General features: G+C 36.6%; 1 protein-coding gene across 1 annotated transcript in view; it reads right to left on the bottom strand.

The window, feature by feature from the left end:
* Positions 1-10,749, bottom strand: part of LOC107686983 (bactericidal permeability-increasing protein-like) — a 19,786-nt gene extending 9,037 nt beyond the window's left edge. Inside the window, exons 1-5 of the mRNA XM_016484114.1 lie at positions 10,701-10,749; positions 4,312-4,429; positions 2,832-2,943; positions 2,297-2,428; positions 2,036-2,191 (exon numbers count right to left, since the gene is read on the bottom strand). Coding sequence (XP_016339600.1) covers positions 2,036-2,191; positions 2,297-2,428; positions 2,832-2,943; positions 4,312-4,417 — 506 coding nt within the window. The 5' untranslated portion in view covers positions 4,418-4,429; positions 10,701-10,749. The remainder of the gene's footprint in view (positions 1-2,035; positions 2,192-2,296; positions 2,429-2,831; positions 2,944-4,311; positions 4,430-10,700) is intronic.
* Positions 10,750-15,690: the final 4,941 nt, after the last annotated feature.

The raw sequence follows: 15,690 nt of genomic DNA, 5'->3' as shown, positions 1-15,690 counted from the left end.
CATTAGCTACGACCAACAGGAAGTCGGCTATATTGATTTGAATATTGATTTTTGGAAAAATATAGCTGTGAATTAATGGATGCTCCTCAGAGGAAAATTACACAATACACACCAAACTTTGTCTACATGATGCCAAAACATTGAGGAACTTAGAGAGAGACTTTTAAACATATCTTTAATCACCAGAAAAAAAAAAATCAGTAATATTTTTGTTGTTGTTGTTGTTTTTTTTCCAACAGTTCAGCTCGCAGATGAAGACTAAGCTGTAATGAAGGCAAAAATATTTCACAAATATTATAGATGAATAAAATTGTTTAAAAATGCTTATAAATCATTAAAGGTTTTGGTAACATTTTAAAATAAGCTCTCATTTGTTAACCATTAACTTTTCTGTTTGGAAGATTAATGAGCTTTTAAATCTCCTTTGCAAATGCTTTACAAGGTATAAACAGTCCTCACTTAGATGAGCTCACAAAAATAGACGAACTACTAAATGTTTTATAACTACCTGACTTAATCATGAATTACAGCAGGTATATGTGTTAATAAAGCATTTATTTTGTGTTCTGTATCCCTCTGTGTTGTGTTTGATTAACTTTTCTGTTTGGAAGATTAATGAGCTTTTATATCTCCTTTGTAAATGCTTTACAAGGTATAAACAATTCTCACTTTTGATGAGCTCACAAAAATAGATGGCTGGCAGCTTCTACATTTTTTTATAACTACCTGACCTAATCATGAATTACAGCAGGAATATGTGTTAATAAAGCATTTATTAGCACACTGAGCAACTATTATCATGTGTTTAAATAATAAGATTTATAAATATATAAATGTAAGATTTATAAATGTACATTTAAATAGTTTATTAATCATTTACATACAATTTCTAAATGATTTTATGAACTCCTAAATAACTGGTTTGTAAATAACGTAATAATGTAGAAATGATAAATTGATCATTAATAAAGTATGAAAATACAATTATTAAACATTATAGATATGCTCAAGAACAAAACATTTATAGCTGTATTTATAAACTGCTTACTAATGCCTATTAATGTTGGAACAATGATTTATAAAGGATGAATTGACTATTTACTAATGCTTAACTAATGATTCATAGTGTGCAGTTATTATAAAGTGTTACCAATTTTTTTAATGTTTAAGTTTTGAATATTAACTGACAATAATACATGCTATATAATTATTGTTCATGTTAATTAATACAGTTAATGTTAATAACTGAAACCTTATTTTAAAGTGTTACTAAAGCTTTATATATTGTTCTGTGTATGTGTGGTTCACAGTCTTGATGGTTTGGATTAACCCTTTAATTGCCGTATCCCTTAAAACCACGGCTTGGGCCCACCATCGCTGCTTGCAGGTATATTTATTATTATTTCTGTTGTTTCTAGAAGTAGTAATTTTGATAAAAGTCAAAAGAAAAAATATAAGCACACACACATTGTTTGTCCACAGAATAATTACACATTATTAAATAAAAAGCGTCCCCGCACGAACCTCTACCTCCGCCAGCAGGACCTCAATTTCAGACTTTTCTTTGTGCTCGTCATTCTCAAGCATAGAAAGTCGGATATTGGCGTGTGCTCTTTTATATGGTAATGATATTAATTAGGGGGCGTTTACAAGGCGGAGATCTGGCACCAGTCCGCTGCGCACAATTTCAAGATCATTTGTGATTTATAAACGTCAGATCTGGAAGAGAGGCGGACGCACGTGTTTTTGTGTGCACATTCATTTTCTCTGAATCGCACTTACGCACTTTTGAGAAATGACCTTAGAACAAATTTAGGACGGTTTATACGCAACATTTTTATAAATGAGGCCCCTGGTGACTGGGTATAAAATATAAATCTATCAAAAATATCAATAGCCACTATTTGGCTGTAGTACTCAATGGCTGCATACAGGCTGAAATCTATAAGCCATTGTTGTAAATCTGTCCGATAATATGGTGATTTAGCATTCAACACTTTGACTTGACTGCTGTGTGTTAGTTGCACAGTGTTACCTGGCTCCACCATGAAATCTGACTTTGACACTTCCCACAGTTGCTTCACACTTGGTCACGCTGACTGTTGGGCGGCCAGTGACGTCACTCTTGACTGCAATAGTGGTGCTAATGGCCAGTTCACTCACAGCCAGTTCAAACGATCCACTGGCTTTTCTGTGTTCAAAGAGATCAGATATTTAGCTAAATGAAGGAGTTTATTAAATTCATTCATTTAGTTTAGTGTAAATGAATAATGTTGATATAACAATGTCTCCTTACATGATCCAGGAGTACTTCACTCTCCAGTTTCCACGCAGAGAGATGTAGGCATCGCCGACTGAAAGCATGACTCCAGTGCCAGGAACTAACCTCAGTGCTGATTTAGGAAGTCCCAGGTTTACAATCTGCATCCTATCAGGTATATCGGAGAAGCTTTTACTGTATGCTATTACAATATGCCCAAAAAACATTTATTTTCGCCCTTCGTTTAATTCTTTTTCAGCCTCATGTTTTTAACTCTTTTGTTTCATTAGACATGTAGAAAATAACGTGTACTGATCACCAAATGATTCAGTCGAAATGAAATCTTTTTTTTTTTGTTTAGTTACATTTTGCAAGGACAAATAAATATTACTTTATATTATTTGTTGTATTTGTCAGTAGGGGACAACCCTAAATGGGTATACAAATCAAATAGATATCATGTTTTATAGAATTACTTAGAGATCTTTTGAATATGTCAACTAAGTTTAAGCTTTGGAACAGAATGGTAGGAACGTATAGGACCATGCATTAGATGGGACATTCATCTCACCCTGTAATACTATATTCAACTTTTCCAATAGCCAGTTTTTCTGTGCCACTCACATCCTTCAGTTGAATAGTTCTGAGTTTCTGCTGGAGTGATTCAATTCCAATCGCTCGACCTGCATTCAAAACAAAGTAACATTTAGAAGCTGTACCTGAGGATGAGTGTCCTAAGATCTGGGGTGTGTGCTCAGTTGTGTATAAATAGCTACCTGGAGCAAATTATTTTTCCCCATCTCATGAAGGTGAGCCATACTAGTACTCTAAAGCTGTTCTGAGACAATAAATTCACTCCCCCTGTATCTCTCTCCTCCACGTTGTGAGAGTCGAGTCACTCTCCCACTCTTTACTGTGTAACTCATATTTAGGCCACTCTGGCATTGTGGTTAATTGAATATACAGCTATACATTCAAAATTTTATCCCATGTTGCGCTAAAAACCTATCTCTCATGAGACGTCACGTCTGTCTGCTGCATCAGCTGACTCTGCAGTGTGTGTGTGTGTGTGTGTGTGTGTGTTTAGTAACGTCATGGTGACTGATTGGATGCAGTACATGCACACTTGGGTTTTGTTTGCTAACCAATTAACCTATACAGTTAAGATGTCTGAAAACCACCAAACTGACCCCAATCCAGCCCAAATTTTGTCCACCCACCCAAACCCTTTTTTACCCACACAATCAAATTCAGAACCGTCCAATGCTTGGTAACAATTCTCTTAACCTTAACTGATGCAGTGTGTAGCTTTTCATTCTCAAACAACCCTGTTGCAAAAACATATTTTACATGACAATGCCAAGATTTCTCAGGCTCAAACTGTGAAAGATTAGCCACCACAGAGTCCTGACCTGAACCCCACTGAGAGTCTTTGGGGCGTGCTGGACTCGACTTTACACTGCCTGTCAAAAACAAGTCACACACTCTAATATTTCGTTGGACCGCCTTTAGCTTGGATATCATTATGCTTTTGTTGTGGTATTGTTTTGACAACATCATGCCACATCACAGCATTTATTTCCATCAAGAGTTGCATTAATGTTTGGCTGAGGTCTTGTATTAACAATGGGAGAGTCGAACCGCTCTGTAAAGTCGACTCAACCTAAAGACTTTCAGTGGGGTTAAACTCAGGACTCTTCATTCATGCTCACTGAACCACTACTTCACAGTGAATTTTAACATCGTCATCCTGGGATTTGGACATGGGTATGAACCATATCTTCTGATATGGTTCTTTGGGAAATAAAAGCTGCACACTGCATCAGTTGTTGCCAAACATATAACATGCCAGAAACATATTAATCACTGCAATAGTGATTCAGTGATAGACTCTTTAGTATTTACTTATTTAATCTCCATGTCCATTCAGAGTTTGACCCAGAGCTTTTTTCAACCACTATGGTAACAAGTTTTTGTTCTACAGAATCATACTTACAGACTTTTTTTTATTATTCTAAAGAGTTACAAGAAGTCTTGTCTTGCTTACTTACCATACTCGAGCCCCTTCTGAGTTATTCTGGCTTTAACTCCTGCACTGGTGCCCGTAGCCACTGAGAGCAGGCTCACAAGAACCAGAACACACCAGAGGAACATCATTTTCAATCCAGCCTATGCGAGACACACATCATGGGCATAAGAATAGGGGTTTGCATTCTTCTAATGTTCCCAGAGTTAGAAGCACAATGGTATGATTAAAGACAATGGAAAGTGTCAGTAAAATGAACTCCATAGTGTACAGTGCAGGACAGTGATTTATTGCTGACGTCAAAGCTGTGTGTGGCACTTGCTTCTAATCCAATACTCTACATCATGTGACATTCTTTCCTGATCACTCCTTCCCAGTGTAGTTTGGTTAGGGTGTTAATGTTGAATTAGTGTACCATTTACAATAAGGTTCACAAATTCCCTTAATACATACTTAGTGGTTAGTGATAAGTCGTGTTAACAAACAGTCTACAAACATGAACAACATATCAGTTGATGTTCAGATGGCTTCCACTCTAGAATTAAGTTTACCCAAATAACCCAAATCAATGGGGAGTTACTGTTGTTCATCCTTTGTGTGTGTTAACTGCTACATGTGCAATATAAATTAGCATGACAAAACATGGAGCAAAGCTATTTACAGTCATAGTTCACTGTCTGATGTCACATGAATGTGACGTGTGTGTGATTCTGATGACGACAGTCAGATTCACTGATGCCACGTGTTCGTTTTGACACCTTCAGTTCCACTAATGTTCAATACGTGCTTTTATGACAGCAAAAATGTATTTCATGTAATCCTAATGTTATATTGTGTCATGTTTATCAAAATAAAACTGATTAAAATATAGATATAAAGTGTTATTGGTATGATGAGGATCAAGATGTATTCAAAGCATTTCTTCGTCTAAAACACATTTAGAGGTTAAAAACAAATGCAGCTGTGGAATAGAAAAAGCATCACATTTTACATAGTGGTCAAATATTGAATGAATGTTACAGCAAGTGTCCAACAACAGCTTATCCTGCTTGGGGAAAAAAGTAAAAAACTCAAACTAAAAGATTTAGTTTAGACGGTTTAAACTGGTTTAGCTGGTTGACCAGCCAAGCCCAGCTGTGGTTTAGCTAATTGTATTTAATAATTAATAAAACTCTCTTTCAAAGTATAATAAATTTAAAGAATAAGCATTGCCATTAATCAATCATTGTCATTTCAATAGGTCTAAAATGGTTAATATGACATTATGTGGGGGAAGGGGGAGGGGGATACTATTACTGCTTGTACTTCTCTTTATTAGGATTTAATTTTGAAAAACTTTTTTTCTCCTGCTCATAAGTTTGTTATTGTTTGATTATCTATATGCTCCTAATTCTGTCATTATACATTCAAGCTCAAGGACATTTAATGTGGAAGAATTGACAATAAAGCAGACTTGACTTGACTTGAAGCTCTTATGTATAGCTTGCCTTTACCTCTCTATCCCTCTATTGTATTTTCTTATACCTCTGTCTAATGACAGACACCATTATCATCGTGCTTATTTTTTATTTTTTTGCTCCTAATTGTATCTGTATATGTTTTTGTCTACATGTTTGTTTAAGAAAATGCTGCACGTCACTAAACATCTATCAATTCAAATATAATAATAATAATTAATAATTAGTTACATTTATATAGCGCTTTTCTGGGCACTCAAAGTGCTTTACATGAAAGCAGGGGTATCTCCTCGTCCACCAGCAGTGTGCAGCATCACCTGGATGATGCGACGGCAGCCATAGTGCGCCAGAACGCCCACCACACACCAGCTTACTGGTGGAGAGGAGACAGAGTGATGAAGCCAATCAGCAGATATGGGGATGGTTAGGAGGCCATGATGGTCAGAGGCCAATGGGTGAATTTGGCCAGGATGCCAGGGTTACACCCCTACTCTTTTTCGAAGGACATCCTGGAATTTTTAATGACCACAGAGAGTCAGGACTTCGTTTTAACATCTCATCCGAAGGACGGTGCTTGTTGACAGTATTGTGTCCCCGTCACTACACTGGGGCATTAGGACTCACACAGACCACAGGGTGAGCGCCCCCTGCTGGCCTCACTAACACCTCTTCCAGCAGCAACACAGCGTTCCCAGGAGTCTCCCATCCAGCTACTGACCAGTTCAACCCTGCTCAGCTTCAGTGGGACACCAGTCTTGGGCTGCAGGGTGATATGGCTGTGGCTAATATGCAATGCTGAACACCCTAACCAGATGTCTATATACTATCACGGAACATTAGAGGATTTCGCTCCCCAGTTAAAAGAACTAGAATATTGAACTAATCTTTATAAGAATAAATGTGACATCAGCCTGCTACAGGAAACTCACCTCACAATTCAAGAATCCAAACAACATCTACAACTACTTCTTAGCAACAAAGTAAAGTAAACATAATATTAATACCTTGGTGAATTGTAATCATGAACTCTTTGAAAAATTAAACTCTTTACCTTGTATCAAATTATTATCACGAATACATAATCTTAGCATCCAATGATCCCATAAGTTCTCTACCTACAAATAAATGAAATAATGAACTTGGTAACACTTTATAATAACTTTCATTAATAAATCATTAACAAACATTATATAATGCTTAACTAATCATTACTTAATATATATTCACATATCTAGAAATATGAGATAATGTGCTTGTTAATGTTAACTAGTAAACTTATTAAACATTACCAAATGATTAACAGATCATTATTTAATGTAAATTGAAATGCTTACAGATGTCATCAAACTTTCAGTTCATATGATCATGCATTTTTTTTTTAATCTTCAAATGATTTTGACAGATTGTTTACAATGATTAAAAGCTTCATTAATAAATCATTAACAAACATTTCATAATGCTTAACGGATCATTAGTTAATGTTTACAGATGTCATCAAACTTTCAATGTGTTTTAAAAATCTACAAATGATTTTAACAGAAATTATACAATATTTACAAGCGTATTTGTTAATGTACTTTTGAATGCTTACAAATGTGATTAAACTTCAGTTCACATATTAGCTTATGCTCATTTTTACATTTACAAATGTTGTGAAATATAGCTTAATTAGTAATTTTAAGCACTTCACAAACTATTCATGTTAATATATTCATTAGCTCATAATCACAGTCTGTAAAGGTCATATATTTGGTCTTTGTTTGTTGTGTAGACTTCTACTATTTGCACATCTTTAATCATGTATTAATGATTTGTTCATGTTTTTGCAGTACCCTATCTAAAGCGGAAACTATGCATCAATTGTAAATGTTTATAAACATCTACTAATCATTAGTACCTTTATGAGCAGTCCTTTTGATGGCAAAAAGTGTCCTAAATGACAGGAATGCACCCTATTTGCACATCTTTACAAATAATTTATTAATCATTTGTTCATGTTTTTGCAGTACCCTATCTAAAGTGGAGACTATTCATCATTTGTAAATGTTTATAAACATCTACTAATTTTTTTAGTAACTTTATGGGCACTGGAATTTTAGCTATACTTTAACAATGTTTGTGTAAGGGGTGGTTAGTTAAGTTGAGCTAAATGCTTGGTAAAGACATATCACACACACTGTAATTTGGGTGCAAAACATGTTTTTATCACCTCAACACTTATATTAGTATACTATTGTGTATCATTAAACAGAATATTCCTTGAATCATACAACAACGTTGGGGGGGGGGGTCAAGAAAATACTTCATTTTTCATTTATCAAAACAATGCAATATAAGCAGATTGAACCGTGCTCCCTTATAGTATCAAACTGACCCCTGTACACTGTTGACCCTTTAACCAACCCTTAATGCCGGGTTAATGGGGGGCCGAAGTCAAAAGTAACCATTTTTATATTATATTATTTTAATTTAAACAATTATTATCAAACAATTATATTCATTCAATAACATAAACATATCTTTAGAGTTTTATTAATTCATTAGCTTCTTGTCGATCCACCAGTTTACATTTACTACTGCGTGTTTTCTGTGTAAAAATAAGGGTCGTTTTTGGCTTTGGTGAAAAATGCAAATTCATTTTCACCAGTAATTTAGCCGTTTCTCCGGTAACCAGTTCTCGCAGTAAACAAAACAGCGCAGCACCTGACTTTTAAAACTTGCAGCACTCATATTTAATCAATTAAATAGCCTTTTGAAGTGTAAGCTATATCTCATTATACATGTAAATATACATTTACATATTTAGTTTTTTTCACTGGAGCACCTGAGTCTTCTCCTCCCATTTCTACCAGTGATCATTGTTTCCTTCCCACAGTTCTACCTGCGCACATATCAATAGCATCACTGGGCTGTAGGTTGCCAAGTTGAGGGGACAAATGGGTTAAAATTTGTATGCGTCGATCGTGTGAGAAAGATGCGTTTCATACAAGATCGGGCAACTGGACAGCCTTGGAATTTGTTGTCGTGATTATTCATATAATGAGGTTTGGCCCATAAAAAGTACGGGAGTTTTACCGGAAGCGAATGTAGCAAACATATCAAATACGCCCAGTGGGATTTTTTAAATTTTTGATAGAAAGATTAAAAATACGGGAGAAATACAGGAAAATATTTAAACGGGATGATAGCGGGATAGAATGGTAAAATATGGGAGAATCCCGGGGAAAATGGGAGGGTTGACAGGTATGAAACATTAACAAGCACATTATTTCACGTTTCTAGATATGTGAATATACCTGAACTAATGATCCGTTAAGCATTACATAATGTTTGTTAATGATTTATTAATGAAAGTTATTATCAAGTGTTACCATGAACTTCACTGTGAATATATGGACCTAGACCTTTAAAACTTTGCAAAGGTATTTTTGTCTTATCTAGTAATTCCAGAATACAGTTGATACGATACAAAATACTGTCAGGATCCTGCCCTCTCTGTCTTGTCTGTTTTGCCACTGTTTAATGTTTCCTTGTTTGTGTTGTGTGTGAGCACATGGCTCTGTCTTTGTTGTCGTCTGCCATGTGCTCCTTACGTCCTGCCTCCTTGTTTAGTTTAGTCCTCGTTTGTCTGAGTGTCATCACCTGCTACTCATGTTCTCCTCTCCTTTATATGCTTCTCCCTTTCCCTCTTGTGTTGTCAGTCTGTTGTCCTATCTATTCTATTCGTAGTGGTTAGTTTGTAGTGTGTGTTAGTTCTCCAGTCCTGTCCTGTTCTGCAAGCTGAGCTACCGATCTTCTCCCCGGGTCTGCCCCGCAGCTAGGCCTGTGCAGTGCCAAGAGAGATCTCGAGTGTGGAGGGGATGAGCTTGTGTTCCTGTCAGGCCACCGCTGCCAACCTCCGGTCATCATCTGCACAGCCCCTTTTCCTCTCTAGCCCACTGTCGCCCGGGGCTGGACCCAACGGCCTCTCTCTCAGTCTGCCTGACTACAAGACGTATCCCTGCCTACTGTTTGAACTGTGTTCACTCCCCTCCTCACCTTCTCTTGTCCTGTCAGTCGTGATTCTAGACGTTACTCTCTTTATCCCATTCAATGTTTCTGTTGGGAGATCTTTCTTCTATTAATTCTTCAAAAGAAACAAAAAAGTTGATCTTTACCTCATCCACACTAGCAAAAAAAGTAATACTTATTAAACTGGAAGGATAGAACAAAAATATCTATTACCCAATGGTTAAACCTATTCATAGACACTTTAACACTTGAGAAAATGACTGCTTTTGAAAAAAACATGGAAAAAAACAAGTTCCTGGACAGCTGAACTTGAAACATGAAACAAGGCATATAATCAAGGTGTGGATAAATTAGATGCTTATTGACTTGCGTTTAAGATGTTAGTCTCCTCACATTCTTTCTTACCTGCCTCACAGTCACAGTCACTCTGATGGGCCATTAGGAGAGGGCCCTTTGTCTCTCAGACCCCAGAGGGTTAAATAAAGTGAGTATAGAGTTAAGTATATGTATTCCTTATGTAGATCTGTTTGCTTGTCCAGCAGTCTGTGGTATAGTCATGTAAGTGTATCTCAAGCTCATGTCTGTTCGATGTATGATTTCATTTGTTTACATTCTATGTACTGTATGTATTGTACCCCTCAGCTTACTTACAATAAAAAGGAGTAATGATGCTGAAAATTCAGCTTTGATCACAGCAATCAACTACATTTTAACATATATTCACATAGAGCACAGCATTTTTTAAATTGTAATAATATTACACTATTTTCACTGTATTTTTGATCAAATAAATGCAGCCAAAGGGAGCAGAATATATATGCATAGAAGACTTCTTCACATTAAAAAAGCATACTGACCCAAGACTTTTATATAATATAATACATGATAATATACTATGTGACGTTCTTTTTAAACCAAAACATAAATGGACAGCATAAAAACTCACCCCGAGCGTGGAAAGCTCAATCCTGAGTAGCTAAGTCACACTAATTTCCACCCAGAGCACCTGAACTGTGAATATTGTCTTTGCTTTTATAGTGTAACCACACCAGTCCTTAAGCATTTATGGCCTTGTTTGTACATTCCCGGGAACAAAAGCAACAGCACGCCAGGGTGTGGATTCTTACACAATGTGCTGCTCTCTAAAGGGAAATCAAATACCTAGAGACTCTCATTTGGCAAAATGGTTTGTCAGAGAATATGATATCAGGTGATGGTAAAATTGAATGGAAAGAGCAATAGGGTGGTGCTGACTGTATCCACCTTTTTTTCCCGTAATAGCGGGCGAGGCCATTTCCCTACAGCAGCTAATGAATCGGAAGTTTTGCACATTCCCAGAAAACATATAAAAAATATAGGATGGATAGATGCATGTCTGTATCCTCAGGGGAGAGCTCCTCCTAGAAGGATGAGTATGCCATTTACCTGAAGTTCCTCCTCGGATGTAATGAATCTGTATTCTCATAGTGCCTTATGCAATTTGATCAGAAACATAACGTTGATTTCTTTCCTCTCACTGTTTGGAAATCAAATGAGATACCACTTATGAAATCTTTATTACTGGTGCTACATTGTCTTTATTGTATGTAACGCCATCTGTTCAGGGAGTCCAGCTAGTGCATGTTATTGTGATTCTCTTTCCCTTGAGGTTGCCAATTACAGGAACAAAATGCTCTTGTGGGGGACGACGGGTAGGCAAATGTGTGGTACTGCATCTTAAATAAAACTTAATGGAGAAAATGTTTGGGAGTTGCACAACAGAGAGAATGAGGGTTTACATTTAAGGTGGGGTAACATTAGTAAAAAATACGTGTAAAATAGGTCCATTGTCTGTTGTCAGTAGTGTTGTAATATATGAAGCACTTTCAAACCAAGCAGCTTTCTGTTGGTCAGTGCAGTAAATGTGTGTGACTTTAACCCAGTGCAAAATCTGCATGTGGAAATATTTCGACCCTAACACAAAATTCCTGATCGTATTGATTCCTATTGAAGTGACTGGAGAATTCACAGATCGATGGTAAATGTAACTGCACCTTTAGACTCTCATAAGTAGACTGGAACATAAGTTAGCAATTAAGAAATGCAAGTTAGCAATGAATGAATGAACAAGAAAACTTAACCAGCTAAAGCAACCAGATAGATATATTATGAGGGTTAATATAATTTGTGTAGTGAAAAAACAAATGTTGTGATTATCTTTCTTTTGTCACGTTGCACACACACACGAGGGACGAGGAGACGCTGGAGAAACGCACTGGATAGCTGGCCAATCACAGCACACCTCGCTTTTTCAGACCGATGAGCTTTGTAAAAATCTACGCGTTTCAGAAAGGCGGGGCATAGAGTAGAAACAATAATGTACAGTATGTGGAAAATAATGTGTTTTTGAACCTTAAACCACATAAACACATTTCATTACACCAAATACACAATATAATGTTCTTTTTAGCAGCATCATATGACCCCTTTAACTAAGAGTTTTACTTTAATAGACTCATAGTTACTGCTTATTGGGAGTAAGTAAGGCAGTTGTATGAGAATTATGATCTTAGTATGCTTTACTTATTATGGGCCTTATAAGCTGGTAGTAGCAGAAGAATAGTCATTCTCTCTTAATAACACTTAATAAATATAGTCTATTCTTACGTAGCAACACACATAACTACAAGTGTTAATTGTGTCCAATTAACTCTAAATTAAGTCTTCATAAGTCTGAATATGTTACCCATTCTAAAGTGAAGTCTTGCTCATTACTAATTCACTAGTAGTTGGACACCTATTAACCCATACCCGTTCCCTATTCTAAAGCTGCCTCCTCTTCACAACTAATAAATCCATTACAGCACACAACTACAACAATTAACAAACCTTAGTCTTAAGGTTGCACCTTAAAAAAGGTCTCTGGTTACGTATGTAATCTTGGTTCACTGAAACGTGGGGAACAATATGGAAGCTGCCGGCAGTGTCAAAGTAACTGATGTCTACTAGGGTTCACAAGTTCTATTTCCATTCAGTAGCAGACCAAAGACGGCACAAGTAGAATTTTTTATTTTAATCTAAGACAACTTCTGAGATTTACAAACCTATTATAACTTTTTATGGCCAAGAACAAATGTGCTGCTGTAAACAAATGTAAACTGTATGGCACACTTCTATTTAGCACTCTAAATATAACAAAAACTCAGGCTAATATAAACTTCATATTTTTAATCAAATACATATTTTACATTTTTCATACAGTACTTCCAACATAACGTATTTAAACTGAAAGTTGAAAACTAGCATCTGAATACTCCATCAGTGGAAGAAGTTGACTGGATTTCATGCCCGTCTTTTTTTTCAGGGTCTCAGTCTTTAACTGAAAATAAATAAATGTTGGGTCAACTTCACTATTTGTATTTTCCAAAAATAAAACATTTTCAAGCACATTTAAGGCATTTAAACATGACACCAGTACATTCAGTGTGTTTAAACAGAATAGTAGTATACAAATCAACTTGCTGTCTATAATATATGCAAGTACATTTCATGTAGGCCTCATATATTTTTTATATGCTTTTACATACATATACTTTTGCTTTTGTCATGCAAAAGCATTCCAAGTGGTCCATTTCTGTGATTGTTCCCACGCCAGTAAGCCCACTCAATTACATCCAAGTGGTCTTTCGACATATTTTGTGTGCGGTTTCCTCTTAGTCTCCAAATAGTTGACTTACAAACACCCCAAAGTCTCTCCAGGTTCTGTGTATGTGCACCTGTAACAGGGCCAACAACATTTTCTTTATGGTTGAAAATCCAGTGATCATAACCTTCATTCTGAAGATTGCGGTAAGACCTCCATCCATCTGAAATGACTGAGCTTCCCTGGCGAATGTACTTCCTTATGAGGGGCATGAGATTTCTGGCTGAACGTTGATGCACAACTTTAAAAATAGGTCTCCTCCTCTCAACCTTGATGCCTAGCATTCCGAATACCCAGGTGCTCCTGTTGTTTGCTCATCCTCTGTTGTACTGGAATTCACAAGAGGCAATTATGTTAAAATGAGGATAGTGACACCCACAATTTGTAACACTTAGTTGCTTATTAGCATGCATATTACTAGCATATTGGCTGTTTATTAGTACTTATAAAGCACATATTAGTGCCTTGTTCTGCATGACTGTATTTTAGATCCCTTAATCCACACCAGACCTAAACTTAACAACTACCTTACTAACTATTAATTAATTAATTATTAATAAGCAGCAAATTAAGAGTTTGTTCAGGGAAAACTCTTAGTTATTAGTGAATATGTGTTCCCTATTCTGAAGTGTTACCCCACAATTAAATGTTTCTGCAATTATGGTATAAAATTTAAAAGTATCTAAATTGAACTCTGTCAGTACATAGTTGTTTTGAACTGATTATCAACACTCTTTCAGGATGAACAAATGCTTTAATAAATACATTAAAAAAGATCAACAGTGAACAGTGAACAGTGCCTATTACCAACAGAATTTAATAAATGTAATAAACCTGTTTGTGTGTGTGTATCAGGTGCAGTTGAACTATTTTTATTAATTCATTTATTAAATTCTGAACTAGAATTCTGATTCTGATTGGATATAAACAGTTAGGTCCAGTCGAATGAGGATATCAGGAAGCAACACCTACATGACGCACATGACGACATGGGGGTGACTGCAGAGTGTAAATCGAGTTACCCCTTCTACTTCAGGTAGTTTAACTGAGATTTCTTATCCCGTGCGAATTGGCCATTAAGACACCCTGTGGTAAATGAACACAGTGTACAGGAGAAATTGTATTGTGTATTATATTGTCTCTACATTCATGAAACTACATTCATTCAGTGTGTTTAGGTTTATTCAACATAATTTTAGATGCAAAATTATGCAATGGACACCGAGGAGGAATTCTGAAGTGTTTAAGCAATTTACATACCTTTCTTTTATAGCCAAATTTGCTTTTATCTATCAGAACAATTTCTCTTCTTCCAATAGTCTGCTTGCTTTTTTTCTCATTCTTTTCATTGCAGATTTACAAACTCTTCTCAGCTCGTCTGCCAGTTTACTCAGAGTTGCAGATCTCTGAATAATCCCCTCCTGTAGCATGTCCACTTGTCACAGTCGAAGACCTTGGGTAAATCTGTAATGGACAAACCAAAAAAATATTTAAGCTACACAATTTAGAAGTTGGGTTTGAAGCACATTTCTCCCAACATGACAAACACAATTTCCCATTTACAGATGCAGCACCACCCAAACATGTATGCACAATAGATGTCAGTCCACCTAGATCCAAATACCTGAGGTCTGACCAGAAACCCAAGTGGGTTCAGTGCCTCAGACATGGATCGGGACTGATATTAGTAGCCCTAGATGTTTGGTAATTTTAAATAAACATGCTTTCACCAAATATACCTGGGAAGACCTTAATTATTTTAAACAATACCAACTTTCTATTATGGAGCAGAATGCTAGTAACTTGACAGCATAGGTTACTCGACACTGTAAATCCCGCATTCAATGTGAATGGCCTTTTACAGCACTTATCAGAATTACAGCTCAAAAAGGCAGTCTTTTCAGTTGTTTATTTTTTTAATGCTGTTTGCTCATTCTGTTTCCAGTTCAAACCAATTATTCCACTGAATCATGAAACAAATATTTATTCTCTATGTCTCCTGAGTCTCTGCTGGTTCTATCCAGCTCTCCTGCGTCTCCTAAGCTCCCTGTGACTCTCATGTTCCCACCCAGCCTCCCTCTCCCGCCTCCTCTCTAGCACCATCTGGGCGCTCTGATCTGCCTCGGGACTTCCAGTCTCCAGCTCCGCCTAGGTGTGAGGATCCCCTGTCTCTGCCTCCAGCCTCCAAGTCCCGTACTCCACCTCAGTCCTCCAACCCATCGACTCCGCCTGGGCTCCTAGTTCCCTCGTCTCC

Source organism: Sinocyclocheilus anshuiensis, unplaced genomic scaffold (genome assembly GCF_001515605.1).
Source record: "Sinocyclocheilus anshuiensis isolate Anshui unplaced genomic scaffold, SAMN03320099.WGS_v1.1 scaffold1881, whole genome shotgun sequence".
Taxonomy (NCBI): Eukaryota; Metazoa; Chordata; class Actinopteri; order Cypriniformes; family Cyprinidae; genus Sinocyclocheilus; species Sinocyclocheilus anshuiensis.
The sequence above is the reverse complement of the archived record's forward strand: the minus strand, read 5'-3'. Positions and strand labels throughout refer to the sequence as shown.